This window comes from Eutrigla gurnardus (genome assembly GCF_963514095.1).
Source record: "Eutrigla gurnardus genome assembly, chromosome: 6".
Lineage (NCBI taxonomy): Eukaryota > Metazoa > Chordata > Actinopteri > Perciformes > Triglidae > Eutrigla > Eutrigla gurnardus.
Genome location: NC_139920.1, coordinates 26,212,822 through 26,229,866, shown reverse-complemented (window position 1 = coordinate 26,229,866; position 17,045 = coordinate 26,212,822). Strand labels below are relative to the sequence as shown.

General features: G+C 45.2%; 4 protein-coding genes across 5 annotated transcripts; 2 read left to right on the top strand and 2 right to left on the bottom strand.

Annotated features, from left to right (window-relative positions):
• The first annotated feature begins 1,521 nt into the window (after window positions 1-1,521).
• timm13 (translocase of inner mitochondrial membrane 13 homolog (yeast)) lies at window positions 1,522-3,890 on the top strand. The gene is made up of 3 exons (XM_084011255.1): window positions 1,522-1,757; window positions 2,112-2,180; window positions 2,596-3,890. The coding sequence occupies exons 1-3, from the start codon at window positions 1,638-1,640 to the stop codon at window positions 2,692-2,694; spliced, it is 288 nt and encodes a 95-aa protein (XP_083867381.1). The 5' UTR covers window positions 1,522-1,637; the 3' UTR covers window positions 2,695-3,890.
• A 121-nt stretch (window positions 3,891-4,011) lies between these two features.
• tmprss9 (transmembrane serine protease 9) lies at window positions 4,012-11,617 on the bottom strand. The gene is made up of 16 exons (XM_084011235.1): window positions 11,218-11,617; window positions 10,450-10,656; window positions 10,221-10,348; window positions 10,072-10,139; window positions 9,813-9,988; window positions 9,630-9,674; window positions 9,059-9,172; window positions 8,789-8,954; window positions 8,418-8,692; window positions 7,976-8,118; window positions 6,581-6,860; window positions 6,387-6,500; window positions 6,149-6,317; window positions 5,799-6,064; window positions 5,203-5,339; window positions 4,012-4,623 (listed from the first exon to the last, which is right to left on the bottom strand). The coding sequence occupies exons 2-16, from the start codon at window positions 10,586-10,588 to the stop codon at window positions 4,462-4,464; spliced, it is 2,382 nt and encodes a 793-aa protein (XP_083867361.1). The 5' UTR covers window positions 10,589-10,656; window positions 11,218-11,617; the 3' UTR covers window positions 4,012-4,461.
• A 786-nt stretch (window positions 11,618-12,403) lies between these two features.
• Window positions 12,404-14,543, bottom strand: lsm7 (LSM7 homolog, U6 small nuclear RNA and mRNA degradation associated). The gene is made up of 4 exons (XM_084011165.1): window positions 14,468-14,543; window positions 14,128-14,218; window positions 13,918-13,989; window positions 12,404-12,876 (listed from the first exon to the last, which is right to left on the bottom strand). The coding sequence occupies exons 1-4, from the start codon at window positions 14,471-14,473 to the stop codon at window positions 12,734-12,736; spliced, it is 312 nt and encodes a 103-aa protein (XP_083867291.1). The 5' UTR covers window positions 14,474-14,543; the 3' UTR covers window positions 12,404-12,733.
• Window positions 14,544-14,809: 266 nt separating this feature from the next.
• LOC311015172 (kelch-like protein 23) lies at window positions 14,810-16,950 on the top strand. Of its 2 annotated transcripts, none has more exons than XM_084012284.1 (3): window positions 14,810-15,794; window positions 15,951-16,308; window positions 16,450-16,950. In XM_084012284.1, the coding sequence occupies exons 1-3, from the start codon at window positions 14,819-14,821 to the stop codon at window positions 16,751-16,753; spliced, it is 1,638 nt and encodes a 545-aa protein (XP_083868410.1). In that variant the 5' UTR covers window positions 14,810-14,818; the 3' UTR covers window positions 16,754-16,950. The 2 variants fall into 2 exon arrangements, with proteins under 2 accessions (XP_083868410.1, XP_083868409.1); XM_084012283.1 differs by having other exon boundaries at window positions 15,951-16,362.
• The last annotated feature ends 95 nt before the right edge of the window (window positions 16,951-17,045 follow it).

The window sequence follows — 17,045 nt, the reverse complement described above, 5'->3', positions numbered from 1 at the left end:
AGTCACATCTCAACATTCGTTACACTTGAAAGGCTTGAATAACTACCTTATAGCCTTGTGTAACCTCAAAGTTTGACAGCATGAACACTCGTGGGTAATTAACATTCTCGTAAGCATCGTGCTTGTAGCTGACTGGACCAAATGCTTTCATACACACAAGTGTGCCTGAAGGGGATTAAGAATTTAAGACGATTAGATTAATGAACTCATGATTGTAATCTAGGGTTAATTCATTTTGCTGCACTTTAACCCAACCCTTCCCATTCAGTCCAGTGGGGCCCGAGGACATATGTGTGTGTTTGCATGCATTTGCTTGGCTGTGAGCATTGTGCAACTGGTCATTAATTACTCTTAGGCAGGCACGCCACTAATCAGACCCCCCACAATTACTCCTCAATGCCCCCCAGCATCGCAACAAGCCACTCACACTGCGTCTGTCGACAGTGACAGTAACCGTCACTCCATTGTTGCCTGCAGACTCACTGTACCATGTGTTTGTTCACTCGAGGCAGGTGGTCTTTTGGGTGAGGTCATCCCGTCTGACACACAAGGAGAGGGGGTCATCCTCATGCCTGGGCCTTAACACCAAACAATGTAGAGGTTCTTATGACTTTCTATTTACGTTGTTGGTTCCGGCTTTCCGCACAGTTTTAGATTGCATCTATTTACCCCGGCAAGTCGGCACAGCGACCTTACAATAACTACTTTGGAATGTCTGAACAGGAACGTAATGTAATTATCCAATAGATAAAGAGAATGTGGAATATCCTGATTGAATATACTCGTTTTATTTAATTTATTTTCCAATACATCCTGCTGCTGGAGGTTCAGGGTGATATAAATAGTTGTTGTGATGTTTTGCACATAAATAATGTATTTTATTACATTTACATGTACTCACTGTTTTACTACCTATGTACATATCTGTGTATATTTATGTATTACTTCTTATTACACATATAAATGTATCTCCCATGAGCTTTTTTTGTGTTTCGTCCTTCAATTTCAGGCCCCTTCTGGTCTCTCTTTCTCTTTTTCTCTGTGTGTGTGTGTGTGTGTGTGTGTGTGTATTACAGTCCCAAACTAACCCCTACTACAATGCAACATGCTATCCTATTGATATACTATGATTAATCCATCTATTTATCCATAAAGAGTGGAACTCAAAGTGTAAAACTATTAAGTGACATTTAAAGAAAAATCTTCAGTGTTGGTAAAATGCAAGAATTTTTTTTTTAATTCACTCCATTAAAGATTTAGTCTTTGTGATTCGTTGAAGTAGGCCTATATCGCCACCGTGCGGCAAACATGCGCGTGTGCCAGGAGTGCGTGCGCGTGCACGTGTGTTGTTGCTGCGGGTGCTGACAAGTACACTATTATAAACCTACTTTTAATACTTTAATATGTTTTTTGGTTGCAGTATGTTTATTACACTTACACCTTATCTGCTTACTAAAAAAAACTACATTACCCACGTCGGAATCCCCTACCTGGAAGTGACGTATGCAGTCTTCCGCCGCTGTCAAGGGCATCGAAAATTGCCGTTAGCCAAACCGTAGCTGTTCACACACACACACACGTGCCGGTTAAAGAAGGTCCATACGGGTCCAGTTTGTTCGGTAACGACTCCGGTAGTCATGGACGGGTTCGGTTCAGACTTCGCGGCGGGTGGAGCGGGTGGTAAAGTGGACACCGGGACGATCATGGAGCAGGTCAAGGTCCAGATCGCGGTGGCTAACGCTCAGGAGCTGCTGCAGGTAAACCAATGGAGGCGGCTGCTAAGCTAAGCTAGCAGGACTAACCCCAAAAACTTAGCCGACGTTAACTTCGTTAATGGAAGAGTGACGTTAGTAAAGTTGATTGGGGGTAATGAGAGCATATCAATCCAGTTACAACGTTATATGAAGATATAGTCATTAATATGTTGCTAATAATTAAATAAGACTCATTGAAATGCTGTTAGCATACTTAACGTCCTAAAAACCAACTCAACGTTAGTAAACATTTACTAAACGGCTCACAGCGTGGTGTTGTGCGCCGCTGTGGTAACTGAGTCAGCTCTTAGTAGTAATGTTACATCATAATAAACCAACGATGTCTTTCTGTTGCAGCGAATGACAGACAAATGCTTCAAGAAGTGCATAGGGAAGCCTGGAAGCACACTGGACAACTCCGAGCAGGTATGCGACACAGCGAGCAGCTGCTTTCACATGCTAAAAGACCCGGATCGATTAACCGGAACACCTGTAGTCAGTTATAGAATTATGATAATATCATGTGAAGATTTGCACATTTTCTTTCATTTTTATGATGGTGACTTAATTCAAAGAAAATTGTGACATTAAATTATTTTTTATTATTATTAATAATTTTGCCAATTAGTTTCTTGATTAATCGTTTGGTCTAGAATGTATCAAAAATGTGTGCGAACATGTCCATTAAACTTTCCCAGAAACCAAAAAACATTCCCTTCACTATCATAGAAATTAAAGAAAATGTAATGGACATTTTCCCACACATTTTTGGCTAATTGGCATATGATTCTGAATAAAAGTATTTTTGGTAGTCACATTCCTCTGCTTTTTGTCCTCTCAGAAATGCATCGCCATGTGTATGGACCGGTATATGGACGCCTGGAACACCGTGTCTCGAACGTACAACTCCAGACTACAAAAGGAAAGAGCTCGCATGTGATCATCCCTCTCTTCATCCTCTCCTTCCTCGGGCTGCTGCTAACGGTGAGGAGTAGCACAGTGTTTTTCCACTGGAGGAGCTGTGCACAGGTGTGCCCCGGCAGCAGCACACCGTCATCGTCACAATACCTCACAGACAGGCAAGCAGAGCCTGTGGACTCGAGCCATAACAAAAGTCTCTGTGGACATTTTCATTTTTTTTGCTCTGAGGAACAGTCGAGTAACAACGTTTGAATATTTGTGTTTTTATCCTATGAATAACTAAATCTTCTGGTTAACAAGTAAACATGCATTTTAAACGGCTGCAATTGACACCTGCAGGTTTAAAAACGTGTAGGTCAGGAGAATCAGGAAAACTCTAAATTGCCTGTTTAAGTGAACATTTGTGCGACTGTGTCTGTAAGTTAGATACGAAAGCCCTGTGATTGACTAGCGACCTGCTCGAGGTGTACCCAATATCTTGAGCAGTGCATGCTGGGACATGTTGCCACCCATGGTGTACCCCTGAATAGCAGAAAAATAAATGTACTGTTTAAATCATACGTATGCAGCACTATGGCTTTTGTTTTTTGGAGTGATTTATAACAGTATGCATTTACTTCCTACTACTATATAAAACACTGACTGACTTGTCTTTAGGAGCCTGTTTGAATTGGGACATGATACCTGTAATAACTAATCAGGAATCAGTCGCCACATTTGCTCGATAAAATGCCGTGAGCTTGTTTGTTAGCAGTATTTTCCATTTTGTTTATGCTAGGAGAGAGCCAAACCTTTGTGCCTAGAAAAATAAAGGAGCACAACTGGAGCCCTTAAGGTACAACTCAGGCTTTTCCTTCACATGTTTTCACACTAAAGGACCTACTTAAAATCAAAAAGGACCAACTCTGTGTTTTCACATCCATGAACCTGACATTCACAAGCCTCCAAACAGTCCGATATCAAAGTACTGGAGAACAAAACTGTTTTGTCTGAACTGTTTTCTAGTGGTCACTCTATCTCCCGCCCTCCACAGTAGTGGGCTTGTTTCAGCAGGGTCTGCCTGTGCGCTCAGTTTGTCAGATGTCTGGGAGCCACGATCCCCTTCCCCCTTATCCTGCAGAGATTATGTAGTCAAAAGTAAGCTTGTGAACATTATTTGCAGTGTGTGAGCAAATGGAATGATTATCGTGAAAAATGAATAAATCTTGTCAATCAGAGTCCTCTCTTGTGTGTCTCATCTAAATGGTTTATATCTATCAATGAAACGTCACCTGGATCAAACTCAAATCAAAATACTGAGGCTTTTTCCACACAGAATTATATTTTTCCCAGAAAACCCACCTTTTGAGGAACAATAATTACATCATCTTTGTCGTATCTTCTACAAAAAGATAACCCCCCAAAAAAACAAGTAATACACCGATAAATGAAACATTCTGAACCCCACACAAAAAATAAAACACCATGTACAGTAAGTTTACCAGTCGGGAAAATAAATAACTGAAATAAATACTTTCAATCATGCACGTGCTTAGCAGAACGTCCATATGCCACAGGTCAGTATTTCTTCAGTACATAATGAAAGCGGGTGGTACCGGTTCAGATCACTGCACAGTATTACAAACAGCACCTATGACCAGGACAGCAGGTCACACGAGTCAATACTGTGGTGTATGCGTGACTTTAAGCATGACTTTGGTCCTCGTACAGTACAGTTTTCTGGAAGGAGTCGTATTGGGAAATGTTCACGCCGTCATGTTTTTGAAGGTTCGTCTCCTTTGCCTCTTCAGAAAGGCAGATACGTAGACATCCATTTCCTGACGGACGTCACACGAGTGTAAACCCCCGGAAAGCCCGTTCGCCCACATCCGTGTCCCCAGCTGGTCACTCCAGCAATAAACCACTGGCCGGAGGCCTGGCGACAGGTCAGCGGCCCCCCAGAGTCTCCCTGGATGATGACAACAAAAGTGGCTTTTAATAATTTGATCAGAAATGTTAAAAAACCTCAATGCATTGCGATGTGGTCTCCGGCATGGAAAAGAGGATAAAATAATGAAGGATGAGCGAGGACGCAGAGGAGTAAGATACTAGGAGAATGTCACCCGGAGTGCTGCTGAGATGCCAGGTGCTTTGACCGAGACAGGAATGCATGTGGGTTTCCTTACATAAGAAGATTACAGAGAGGAAAAGGGGGGCTCTGTATTTTTAGGAAAGAAAGTCTACTCTCCCGTCGGATAAGCATCTCTCACAGAAGTGCTGCAAAGTCCCTGAACAAGCAGCACTTGGTTTATCCATCTCCATCATCTTACAAGTATTTTCAAACCGTGAATTATTCATATGCTTTTACTCCCACCTCCTTAACCATCCTATTGGAGCCGTGGCCCCGTTTTCCCTGAGCCTCTGAGCACTTGTGTTATCTCGGTCCACACAATCTTGCCGCTCAGACGATGCCAAGACCGAACAGATGTACGGCCCGTTTCCAGATAGAAAGTATTTGGGTTACACAGTAGAATGTCCTGCGTCTTACCAAACAGGTGTCCCTGCCTCCCTCCATGTAACCAGCACACATCATGTTGGGAGTCAGCACGTTTCCATAAGACTGCTGGCAGTTCGCCTGGTCGATGACGTTCACGGCAGCTTTCTGCAGCAGGTTGGTCAATGAGCCTGTGTCAAAAAAAATATCAAATTATATGAGTGGGTAATGCATTTCCACAAACTCTGATTGCAACACTGTTTCCAGAAAGACAAGTTTCTGTTGCATTTTTGTTAAATTTCTTCTTCTTTTTTTTTTTGTTACTGCTTTAAGCACCACAAACCAAATTCCATTCACCTCCATTGTTCTGGTGTAGCAGCATGAGTTTCAGTGGTAGATAAGTCAGAACCCCAGCAGATAACAGTGACACTATCTGCAAGGCTACATACCAAAAGGTAAGTAAGAGATACTGTGTGAAATGTGTGTATTGTGTGGAGATTTAAGGGCTTACCTCAGTTCAAAAGTCCTAAAAAAATATGTTTTTAGATTCTGTCTTTGTGTTTTCCCTGCAGACTTGTTAAAACTCCCTGTGGACAATGATATCCAATTCTAGTCCATTTTGTTGTAACGATGGATTTTGAATCCCTTACCTCCTTCTCTCATGGATCCCCAGCCTGTGATGAAGCACTCCACATCGCTGAGGAAGCGGTGCACGGGCGAGGGGAGACACACGGATTGGACGGTGTAGGACATGGGGGCCGGGACCGCCAGCTCCAACAGAGCCACGTCGTGGTCCATGCTGGTGCCGTTGAAGGCCGGGTGGATGACGACCCTCTGGATGGGGATGACCAGGGCTCCGACCCCGGAGCGCAGCACGGATCCCAGGCTCACGGCCCAGTTAGCGGGGCTGGGGTCGCTGGAGGGTTTTTACACACTCAGTACCATTCTGGATGTAAGGGTATGATTTAATACATATTTCTGTCCAGGGTCAGCACTTTACCTTTTGAAGCAGTGGGCTGCCGTGAGTAACCATTTGCTGTGAATGAGTGTGGCGCCGCAACGATGCAACCTCTGGTACTGGAGGCTGCCGATCCAAGGCCACTCCCCCCTCCGAGCCGTCACTCCACCCACAATCCTATGGGAGCCCAGTGCGGGACGCTCGCCGCAGTCTAAAACAGAAACACGCATCAGAAACCCTTAAAATCCAGTACGTGCACTCCTTCACATGTTAAACTTACTGCAGTTTCTTTCGTCGACCTGGTTGGGGCAGTCCAGCACGCCGTCGCACTCGGGGTTGACTTTGCTGATGCAGGAAGTGGCGCTACACTGGAAGTTTCCAGTGCAGTTCAAGACTGGAGGACACGGTGGATCATTTAGACACAAAAACATGCGAAAACAGGTTGATAAATAGTCATTTTTAGTACGAGATTACCTGTTGGTTCAGACGAGACCTCCAAGGCTGTGGTGCTGGGTACTGGGGGATCATTAAGGCTTCTTGCTGGAGCAGTAACCGGCACAGTGGGTGCATACAGGGAGTTATACGGGACCATGCTGGGATCTGTGTACCTCAGAATCCAGTTGCGCAGCCTGGTTAGGCGGGAATAAACCCCAGGCCTGTTGGCCAGGGCACAGCCCACACCCCAGCTCACCACCCCGGCCAGGAAGAACTTTCCTGGTGCCCCCTCACACACCAGAGGTCCTCCAGAGTCCCCCTGCAGGGAAAAACACAAGGCCTCTGATCATGTGGCGTGAGAACAGCTACGAGAAAACAAATGAGTTCGTGTCATTTTGCCGAATTATAAGCTGCAAACAAGTCTCCATGCAAGAGCATATGACATTTTCATAAGCAAAGTAGCAAATAAACTATTTAAATATTTTCTTTTAGATTAATTAATTGTCAGAATGGGGTATTAAGATGTACTTTGGATTGTTTTCCCCATATAATGTGTTATGGGTTGAATTGAATTTGTGTCCAGGTGATTTAAATTGATTGAGCTGTAATGAGAGCTGGATTGAGACTTTACTGGGGAGGAATGCCGTGTTTTCCCACAGTAATATTAAAGTCATATTCACTGAAGCCGACACTACGCTCCGATATAACAACATAAATCATCAGGTTTTAGAAAAAAAAGCGTGCCTTTGGGAATGTAAAGCCTGTTTGTTTTGCAAAAAAATCCACAGCGCCCGGATCATCCTGTCCAATCAGCATGCAGGGCTGTGTTTGTGCACACACAGAGCCCCTCCCCCCTCGGGTCGTTCCACTATCACAGGGGGGAGGCGGAGGGAAGTAGCAACAAGCTTCCAATTCCTCGTTAAAAACCGAAACAAGGAGGTCCAAAACAACCAAGGAGAAGAAAACACCGGTGGAAAAGAACGAAAAAAGAAAGATGGCGACGGTGCCCGTGATAAAACCAGAGTCAACATCGGACCCGCGTTTCAAAGGTGGCGTGATCTAAGGGATTTCAAAGGGCAGGAAGTTGAGGGGGAGGAGCTTGGTGGTCGAGGGGGAGGAGCTCGGTGGCCGTGGGGGAGGAGCTCTGTGTTTGTGGGGGAGGAGCTCTGTGTTTGTGGGGGAGGAGCCTGAGAGTTGGAAACATTCAAAAAAGAGTGCCCTCGATCCGCCGGTGCAGCACACATCATGAGATGAAAAAACCAGGAACAGCCTACAGGCCTCTATGTTTAGGGTGGGACTAGCATTGACATACAGTTTTGACCCGACATATTGTTTCAAGAGTATCAGTGTGTGTATACAAACGTGAAAAGTACTGTAAGGAAATGTAAGACGATAGCTGCTGCCATTGTGTGGTCCGATAGAAACACCACTGACCTGACACGAGTCCACCTTGCCCTGCAGGAATCCAGCACACATCATGTTGTGAGAAACCGCTCCTCTGAACACGGAGGATTTATTGCACACCTTGGAGTCGATGATTTTCACCACTGCCTTCTGCAGCACGGGAGGCACCTCAGCTGAACAAAGACGCCTGAATTACTCACACTGATCACATTCCAACACGCAGTCCTAATAATTGTCTCATCTGATTTAATGACCTAATTGCACTTAGATTTAATGACCTAATTGCACTGTTTAGTCATCATATCTGTTTTATAAATGATTTGTTTCTCACCATCTTATAGGAAATTATTACCTCAGCTAAACAGTCCCAAAATGTTAAAATACACTGTGAAATACATAGAATTGGGTAATTAAAACACCCTGTAAATCCCTCATCTGTCAGTTTGCTGTGTACTCCTGCAGGCAGACTCACCGTTAAACATGTGCAACGCCCCCCACCCTGACACGATGCAGCTCTGCCCGGGGGGGAAAACATGAGACGGGGAGGGCAGGCAGACGGGCTGGATGTAAGAGCTGAAGGTGAGAGGGGTCTCCAGCTCCAGCACGGCAACATCGTTGTCAGTGGTCATCTGGTCGTAGTCCGGGGACACGACCAGCGACTTGATGTTGATTATAGAGGACTCGGACTCCTCGCCGCTCACCAGTCTGGCCCCTATAAGGGCCGTCCACTCTCTGGGGTCGTTCTCCCTAGAGACGGAAACGAAGGAGTCATACATATTCTTCGTGTTTAAATGCTGAGCTGCAAGTGTAGGAAGCTTGGGAGATTTATAAAAGACGCCTTACCTCTCAAAGCAATGTGCCGCACTGACCAACCAGCGCTGGTTGACGATGGAGGCTCCGCACGTGTGGCGTCCGTGGAGCCTCAGACTGACCTGCCACGGCAGCTCCCCTTGCCGAGCATCGTCCCCACCCACCACCCGACTCCCCATAGCCGGACGGCTACCACAGGCTGGAAGAGGGGGAAGATGGATAATGTAAGATCCAGAAAGCTGACATTTAGAATGACTTCTTCTAAATAATGAGACTTGAAAAGGAAAGTTTGAAGTCATTCACCACAACGAGCTTCATCAGATCCGTCTGCACAGTCGGGGACGAAGTCGCACTCGGGATTCAATTTGGTGACGCATTCTCCGTTGTCACAGGCGAAGGTGTTGTTAGGACACCTGGCTGGAGAGCCCAGACCATAGACACATGTCAGGACGAGATTACAGAAAAACGTATCAACGCTCTTTATAGTAGAATGTGTTTTCTCATAACGTGCAAGAAGGACGGTGGCACTCCTGTTAAATTCCATTAATATTACAGCTTTCACATAAGTCATACATATTGATTCAGTCCTCATTATATACAAAAACACAGAAACCGATCTGACAGATTGCTGAAGCCTCATCTACAGATAAACGTCCGAATGCATTTTTGCACAGAATGAGATCTATTTTGCCTTCCACCTCATACCTTGGAATTGCATCATGAAGGGTTCTCCTCACAGTGTTATTTTAAATTACATTTTTTTTAAATAAGAATTAGAGAGAAGCACATTTGTCTGTGATTAAAAAGTCAAACCGTCCACACTGATAATAAAACACAAGGCAACATATCTACACATGTCTGCACCTTCACTCACCTGTCAACTCATCTCCAATAGTGTAAAATGACTTCCCGCTGGTTCCTAGGGACGAGGAAGAGGACAAACATTAGATTCTGGAAGGACTGTGGAAGTCCCACAATGCACTGCATCACTCCTACTACTACTACACACATCCACTTGTAGGACCACCTGCAACTGATGACAATGTAGTCATACTACCCAGTAAGACGATAGCGCTGATCTCTCCAAATTCTGGCACCTCCAGTGGCTTCCCGTGCATCACTGAGCCGAGTCCTGCTCTCAGCAGGTCCTGGACAAAGTTGTCCGAGTACTGCTGGACCTTGGACACCTTGAAGACCAGTCTGAATGTTGCCATCACGTCACCATTAACGTTACTGGGAAGAAAACAGACAACGCTGTTGGTTTGATCTTCTGGAAGCCTTTTTTCCCCCCCTCGTCCACTTCAGCTCTCACTCACCCATAGGCGATGATGCTCCAATCAACATAGTGATTTGACACTGATGAGGCAGTGAAGACATTTTTAATCTGTAAGAACAGAAAACACAACTTACAATGTAACACTTTTAAATAAAAAGGGCTTTCAACATGGCAACAGTGTGCACTAACCTTGGACTTTAAAACTGAAGTCAGAACTATGGCAAAACCAGAGTTCTCATCGTGCAGAACCGGATCGTACTTCAGACCTCTCAGCTCCACCGTCTCCATGAAGTAATGCTGCTCCTGCACCAGGTAGGCTGGTGACCACAGGGGAGCAATTAATCACCTTATACAGATGTTTACAAATGGTGTATAACAGAGTCGTCTTCATAGTTCACAACATGAATATGATCCTCACCAATAAGCAGCCCGACAAAGACCCCGATGACGAGGAAGAAGAGGAGGAAGGCTATGAACGCACTCCTGCAGCCGCCGGGGTTGGAGGGAGCTCCCGGAGAAGACCACGACCCCCCTCCTCCATCCTTCTTCACCTCCATGTTGGATCTACAGCTGACGTTCCACTGTATCCTGTAACATGATGCCCGACAGACAGAATGATCCAGTCCTGCAAGATATTTGAGATTAGAAATAAGAGTTAAGTGAGATAGACTTGTGCAATTGCTAAGGCCGTACAGCAGGATATCAATAAGACCCATTTTGACCATGAAAGAGACAAAACTCAACCAAAAACCAATCTGAAATAAACTTTTTATTTACTATCACCAAATTCTACAATGATGAACATGGTTGTACCAAAACATGAAGGAATAAGGTTCCACTAATGGAGTTACTCAAACAATGAAATGGTAGATGTCCATAAAAGAAATAAGGATTATTAACTAGCAATAATAACATCTAGCAGTCATTCCAGCTGAGATGGACGACGTGCGTAAAAGAGACCAAGGAGGCCATGTTACCTGCTGATCACAGTTCAGATTTAGGGAAAAAAGGGTGTCACACTTAAAACATCCCGTAGATTCATCAGATAACAGTATGTCTATGAATAATTGAACTCTGTAAACACATCCCCCCACGCAGCAGCACATTACGCACGGTGACTCCGGCTGCATCGCAGCGTGAAACATCAAACAATAGAGGCTTTATGTCCCGAAGCAAACTCGCTCACCTTTCTTCTCTTTCCTCTGGACGCTGACGTGCACGATGTCCCGCAGTTCCTCTCAGTGCTCGGCCAGGAGGACGCGTACATGGATGGAGGAAGAGGACGGAGAGGTCCGCTATTTGTCTGCTCCACCTGCCGCGGGGCGTGCCGCGGGGAGCTCACCTGTTGGGTTTACTTTAGGAAGTCCGCTGGGCTTCAGAAACCCACGGCCGGACCTCCTCCCATCGGGTCCTGATCCCCTTCGGTTACACCTTCGTGTGCACAGGCATTTTTTTTTAACGCCACCTCGGAGCTCCCGTAATCTCTAGGTACATAATAAACATTACGCGTTTGCGCAACGCGATATGGGGGAAAGCAACCCCCGAGAATGGAAGGAAAAGTCCCCTCGGTGCTCCCTCTAGTTGCTGCCTGGCTTCGCTCCACTGACACAGTGACTGAACAGCAGAGGAGGAGCGAAACCTGCTGGAATTCCTGCTGCATATTCCGACCTCAAAACACCTGGAGAACCGCTAGGCTCCTTTTTTACAGGGATTACGGTTTCCCTGAAGGGACTTTACTGCAAGTTTATTAACCTACTGCCCTTAATTAGAGAATGAAAGAGGGAAGTACAGTTAGATAGATCGTACATCTATGATATATCTATCTATATAGACAGATCTATAACTATAAACACACATTTAAAATGAGTTGGATCCTTGAACAAAAATACACCGACTTGCAATTTTTTCAGACGTAATAACAACAGAGAATCCCTCCAGTCATCTCCTCCTAAAGGACCAATAAAAACAAGGTAAATCTGTGTACTTACATTACTCCCCCACCCTATTTAGAGTCCAGATCATTGCCACAAAGTGTGCAGACAGACTTGAGTGGCTTAACACAACACACACTCCTATTATCCATTTAAACACGCTGAAAGATCACAAACAAATACTTGTTTTACCGCGTGAAAACCAGGAAGGAGATGAAACCAAACCAGCAGATTGTCCACGGAATAGAATGAAAAGTTTAAGAACTTCCTCAAACGGGTCTGAAACAGCCATAAAACAGGACAAAAGCTATCAGTGTGTGTGATTATTAAATTGGCCAGATTAGGCAGCAATGATACCAAGATGAAGACGAGCTACGAGGGAGCGATGACATTCAAATGCTGCAACATTCAGTGTTTAATCTAAAAACAAGAGCAAGGGAGCACACTCAAATATTTTCATTTTATTTTCTTATCAAAAACAACAAAGAATAGTAAAACATTTCTTATCGTGGATAAAAAAAAGAAAATGGTACTGATCACATTTCCCAAAATGTGTGGGCTCTTTACAACTCAAATCTTAGCAAATTTGCACACAACAGACGAAAAAACAAAAGTGAAGTGCTTTTCAAGTGTCCTTATGCTGATCAACCAATGATTTTAACAGAAATCTGCTGTCGGCCGCATTATTACGGTCATGGCTTTTAAAAATTAAAACAAAAAACTTCACATGTGCATGGTTGTGTGTGTGTGTGTCTAATGACGGAACGTGTGTTAGCCATCCTGCTGCTGTACGAACGGGTTTGGTATAGCCTCCATGCCGTCCTGAGGACAGATTAGCACGACAGACGTTCCTCTGCAGACCACCAGCCCCAGCTGCCTAGTGTCCTCCGTCAGCTTCAGCTGGTCATCTGGATCTGGACATGGACGGATAAATATAGACATACAAGAGTTAGAGTCTACATATCACAGATGTAAAGATGAATTTAAATTAATCTGTTCTTATTTATTATTAAAAAAATAAAAAAAAAGTACACAGTGGAATTTTCCACCACTAGCAGCACTACAGAGCAATCTCTTCACTTCTTATTTCTCTGATTGTACAGGTGGCAGTAACACACCAAGAAACGCAGCAATGCACCAGAAAACTATTGAAGAATATGATTTAACTTTATTGAAAAATCATCTTTGCAAATGTTTTAGGAGGAAATCTATTTTTCACACTTCTAATCAAGGACCATCAAGGATCCAAATGATGCATTTTGGTGCGTAAAGTTGTAAACAGAAACTTTGGTGATAATAAAACTCCACAGGATCCCTTCAATCAGATCCTGAACCAAGTCAAAGTCTTGCTGAAATGCAAGGAGGCGAGGAGGAGACACGCTGTGAATTCCAATACCCACACTACCAAACTAATCAGTATGCCAGGAACATTTTCAGTATGTCCCAATACAAAGCATGTCAAATGCAGTATACCGAAAATACCAGGATGTACACTTTGCAGTATGCCAGCCAGCATGCTTTTCTATTGCACAGCGGATATATGAGCAAAATGGTCAAAGTGCAAGGTTATGATAAAGTAGTTTAACTCAACTGAACAAATACTGAATGCAACATTGCAGACTGTGTAAGTGCAACTGCAGTATGTTGTGAAAGTAAAAAGAAAAAATATGTGATCTAGAAAACAGTGACAAGGAGAGAGTAGTCGACGCAACAGACATTAACAAAATGAAAAGTATCTGCACTATCTTTACATTTATTTATTTTAAATACAGGAATACCTTAAGTTTCATCTCATTTAAGATTATTTGATTGATTTTCCACTAAAAAGGATGTTAATTAAACTTAAAACTAGTCATGTAGTACATACTGATTTTCCCCCACTACACCGTTAATGATAATAAACAGTAGTCTTCTCCTGTCCACACATCAACAGTGTGCTTGTGTCCATAACTTACCACGCATGTACTCGATTGTGCCATCCAGTACCAAGTTCAACAGGGGATCAAACCCCTTCAGGACGCCGCTGGCTGGGAGGGGAACAGAACACAACGTGTATCAGGATCAATCCTACTACTTCCGAGAGAAACAATGCCCAAATATGTACAGTTCCCGCACGGCTACATCGGTTAGCATCAACGTTAGCTTATTATGCTCAGCATGAATACCCTCTCGTCCTCCTTGAAACTTCACACGAATCGGCTTGTCGATGTACTTCGACAGGTCGAAGATGCTCTCCTTCTTCTTCTTCTCTTTATCCTACACAGAACACAGAACACAGAACAGATGTGTTTGTTAGTCACATGTAGCGTCAAGCTAGCCGGTAAACTAACGCTAGCCTGAGGTTAGCTTCGCTTGGCTAGCGAAGGCAGCAAATGTAAGGAAAAAGCCACGTTCCTTTTAAATATATATCATGTATATTGTCGTTGTTGAGAATGTGTTCGGGTGCAGAAGTAAAACTGTGTTTGAATAAAAGCTAAACAAAAAAAAACCCATATACGAACTCACCGCCATGTTAGCTGTGTGACCCGGAAGTTAAACTGTAACCCCAGAAGTGTCGCACCAATCAAATCGTTGAGCGCCTGTAGTGACGTCATTGATTTGTTGCTTATGAGTTCGCCGACTCTATTATTCATTTACAAACAGGGGAACATTTTCACAGTTTAATAATCAAACAGTTAGTGTTTGATTATTTATTTCCCTGGCCTCCCTGTGTTATAATTAGCATCTGTTCTTCAAACTGACCTCCTTTGAGCCAGCTGTTAGTCAGGTGGGAAGTCTATTAATACCACCAGTTGGTGTATTTTGACTAGAACGAGGACGAGGCAGTGTGCAGAAGACAGTTGGTGTGGCTGTGACATGGCCTGCAGAGCCGACGCCGAGCTGAAACCTCGGAGCGTTTCTCCTCCCGAACAGATAAACAAACGTGAGGAGGATGAACCTGCTCTACACGCGACAGACTCTAACTCCGATCCAATCCCCGATGCTGTTCTACGAGTAGAAGGGGAGAGTTTTTACGTCGACCGTCGACGACTGGCCCTCCAGAGTCCCTACTTCAGGGCTCTGTTTTTTGGCGGTGGCCTCGAGAGCACCAAAAGGAGAGTCGAGATCAAAGGTGTGAATCTGCAGCACTTCAGGGTTTTGATGGAATACAGCAAGACGTCCAACTTAGTGCTGGACAGGGAAAACGTTCTGGGGATCCTCGAGACCGCCGACTTTTTACAACTGGAGCGAGCCAGGCTGCTGTGCTGCAAGTTCCTGGAGCGTGAGCTGCACCTCAGTAACTGTCTGGGGATGATGGGCTACGCCTGGAGGCTGGGCTGCACTCAGCTCTACGCCGCAGCACGGCAGGTGGCGCTCACACACTTCCCCGCTATTGTCGGCGAAGAGGACTTTCTATTCCTGTCTAAGGAGACTTTAGCAGAGCTTCTTGCCTGCGACGACTTAGCCATCCATAAAGATGATCTGGTGCTGGAGGCCACCCTGCGCTGGGTGACATTTGACCCGAAACGAGAGGAACATTTTCTGGAGCTCATTCAGCTGGTGAGGCCCGAGGCGCTCTCTTTGACATTCATCACCGGACTTTTGAGCAACATGAAAAGCTGCGACCCCAGAGCCAAACTCATCTGCAGGCTGAATGAACACTTCCCGGCGTCTTGGTCCATGGGCAGATCAATGACGAGGACCAGGGCCAGAGAGACCCTCTTTGTCCTGGGTGGACCTCACGATCAGGACAAGCAGCCGCTGTACCAATTTCACCCACTCAGCGGAAGATGGCAGAGTTGTCCTCCTCTCCAGAGGAAGAACCTCACACAGTACTCGGTAGCTGCAGTAGGTAATGGTTGGATGATAGTAATGAAGATGTGGGTACTTATGAAACTGATGATGAGTGAGAGGCTGAATGTGTATTTATTCCTCATTTGGTGTCTTTGCTGTTACATCAAATAACGAACATGCATTAGAATAATTAATTTGCCCTCTTATTTTGTAGGTGACAACGTGGTCGTGACAGGTGGCTACTTCCGGGACGTGCTGTGGTTCAGTGTGGACTGGGTCAGGATATACGAATGTAGGAACCAGCGCTGGGTCGACGGGCCAGCCCTGCTCAAGTCCAGGCACAGCCACTGCTCCATAGGGCTGGACTCCTTACTGTATGTCCTGGGGGGCAGCATGGATGAAGGGCTAGTGGCCGACGTAGAGAGGCTGGTCCTGGGGTCAGAGGAGGGCTGGGAGGAGGTCAGCCCCATGGTTAGGGCTGTGGAGAGGGCAGCCGCCGCCGCTCTGGGGTCGTGTATCTATGTGGCGTGCGGCCTGGATGAAAACGGGGAGGTGTACGGCGGAATCCAGAGGTATGTGGTGAAGGAGGACCAGTGGGACGTGGTCTCCTATTCGCCGTTTCCACGGTGAGCGAATTAGCGCACTCTCTAGTCTGACACTAACTGATATCATGATTTAGTACGTTTTCAAAAAAATAGCTTCCTCTTTCACAGATATGACCTGGTCGCCTCAGAGCTCAATGGCGCCCTCTACCTGTTTGGAGGCCAGGCCTTGCGATTTGACGTGGAGACGGACGAGTGGACCGGGCTGGAGGAGGAGTGTCTGGACAGGAAGTTCTTCTGCGGCTGCACTGCGGTCTGCGGCCAGGTTTACCTGGTCGGCGAGAGGAGGAGTAACAAAACATTCCCAAACATGGTGCTGATGGACCCTTACATAGACACCTGCATTGAGGTGGATGACGCCATCCCCTGCCCTGTGCCCCTCAGAGGGTGTGTCACCATGAGAATGTTCACATGATGTGACCGAAAGAAAATGCATTCATCTATTCTAAAGATGTATATATTTGAAGTGTCATTCCTAAATAGATTTTCTATGTAAGAGGTCATGATTTTGCAGAGCAAGACCTTCTATAGCGCTGTGTGAGCACTAAAGAAAGGTCTGCCCCCCCACACATGATCGCTGATGTCTTTAAACCAATCACAAGCATCTTGGGCGGCACACAGGAATGAGGCAGAAAGCTAATGCCCACAGTCTACATCCAGTGAGTCAGACTAGGATGAAATAAATAAATAAATACATTAAAAATAAG

What these genes read in the sequence shown, in the direction of transcription:
- timm13 (XM_084011255.1), top strand. Translation starts at nt 1,638, where the DNA reads ATGGACGGGTTCGGTTCAGACTTCGCGGCGGGTGGAGCGGGTGGTAAA. An exon ending in ACGCTCAGGAGCTGCTGCAG is followed by an intron (nt 1,758 to 2,111) that starts GTAAACCAATGG and finishes TTTCTGTTGCAG; the next exon opens with CGAATGACAGACAAATGCTT. An exon ending in CACTGGACAACTCCGAGCAG is followed by an intron (nt 2,181 to 2,595) that starts GTATGCGACACA and finishes TTGTCCTCTCAG; the next exon opens with AAATGCATCGCCATGTGTAT.
- tmprss9 (XM_084011235.1), bottom strand. Translation starts at nt 10,588, where the DNA reads ATGGAGGTGAAGAAGGATGGAGGAGGGGGGTCGTGGTCTTCTCCGGGA. An exon ending in CAGCGCTATCGTCTTACTGG is followed by an intron (nt 9,675 to 9,812) that starts GTAGTATGACTA and finishes CCTCGTCCCTAG; the next exon opens with GAACCAGCGGGAAGTCATTT. An exon ending in ATCTGATGAAGCTCGTTGTG is followed by an intron (nt 8,955 to 9,058) that starts GTGAATGACTTC and finishes CCCCTCTTCCAG; the next exon opens with CCTGTGGTAGCCGTCCGGCT.
- lsm7 (XM_084011165.1), bottom strand. An exon ending in GTTTCAAGGAGGACGAGAGG is followed by an intron (nt 13,990 to 14,127) that starts GTATTCATGCTG and finishes TTCCCCTCCCAG; the next exon opens with CCAGCGGCGTCCTGAAGGGG. An exon ending in CACAATCGAGTACATGCGTG is followed by an intron (nt 12,877 to 13,917) that starts GTAAGTTATGGA and finishes GTCCATGTCCAG; the next exon opens with ATCCAGATGACCAGCTGAAG.
- LOC311015172 (XM_084012283.1), top strand. Translation starts at nt 14,819, where the DNA reads ATGGCCTGCAGAGCCGACGCCGAGCTGAAACCTCGGAGCGTTTCTCCT. An exon ending in GTACTCGGTAGCTGCAGTAG is followed by an intron (nt 15,795 to 15,950) that starts GTAATGGTTGGA and finishes CTTATTTTGTAG; the next exon opens with GTGACAACGTGGTCGTGACA. An exon ending in TCCTATTCGCCGTTTCCACG is followed by an intron (nt 16,363 to 16,449) that starts GTGAGCGAATTA and finishes CCTCTTTCACAG; the next exon opens with ATATGACCTGGTCGCCTCAG.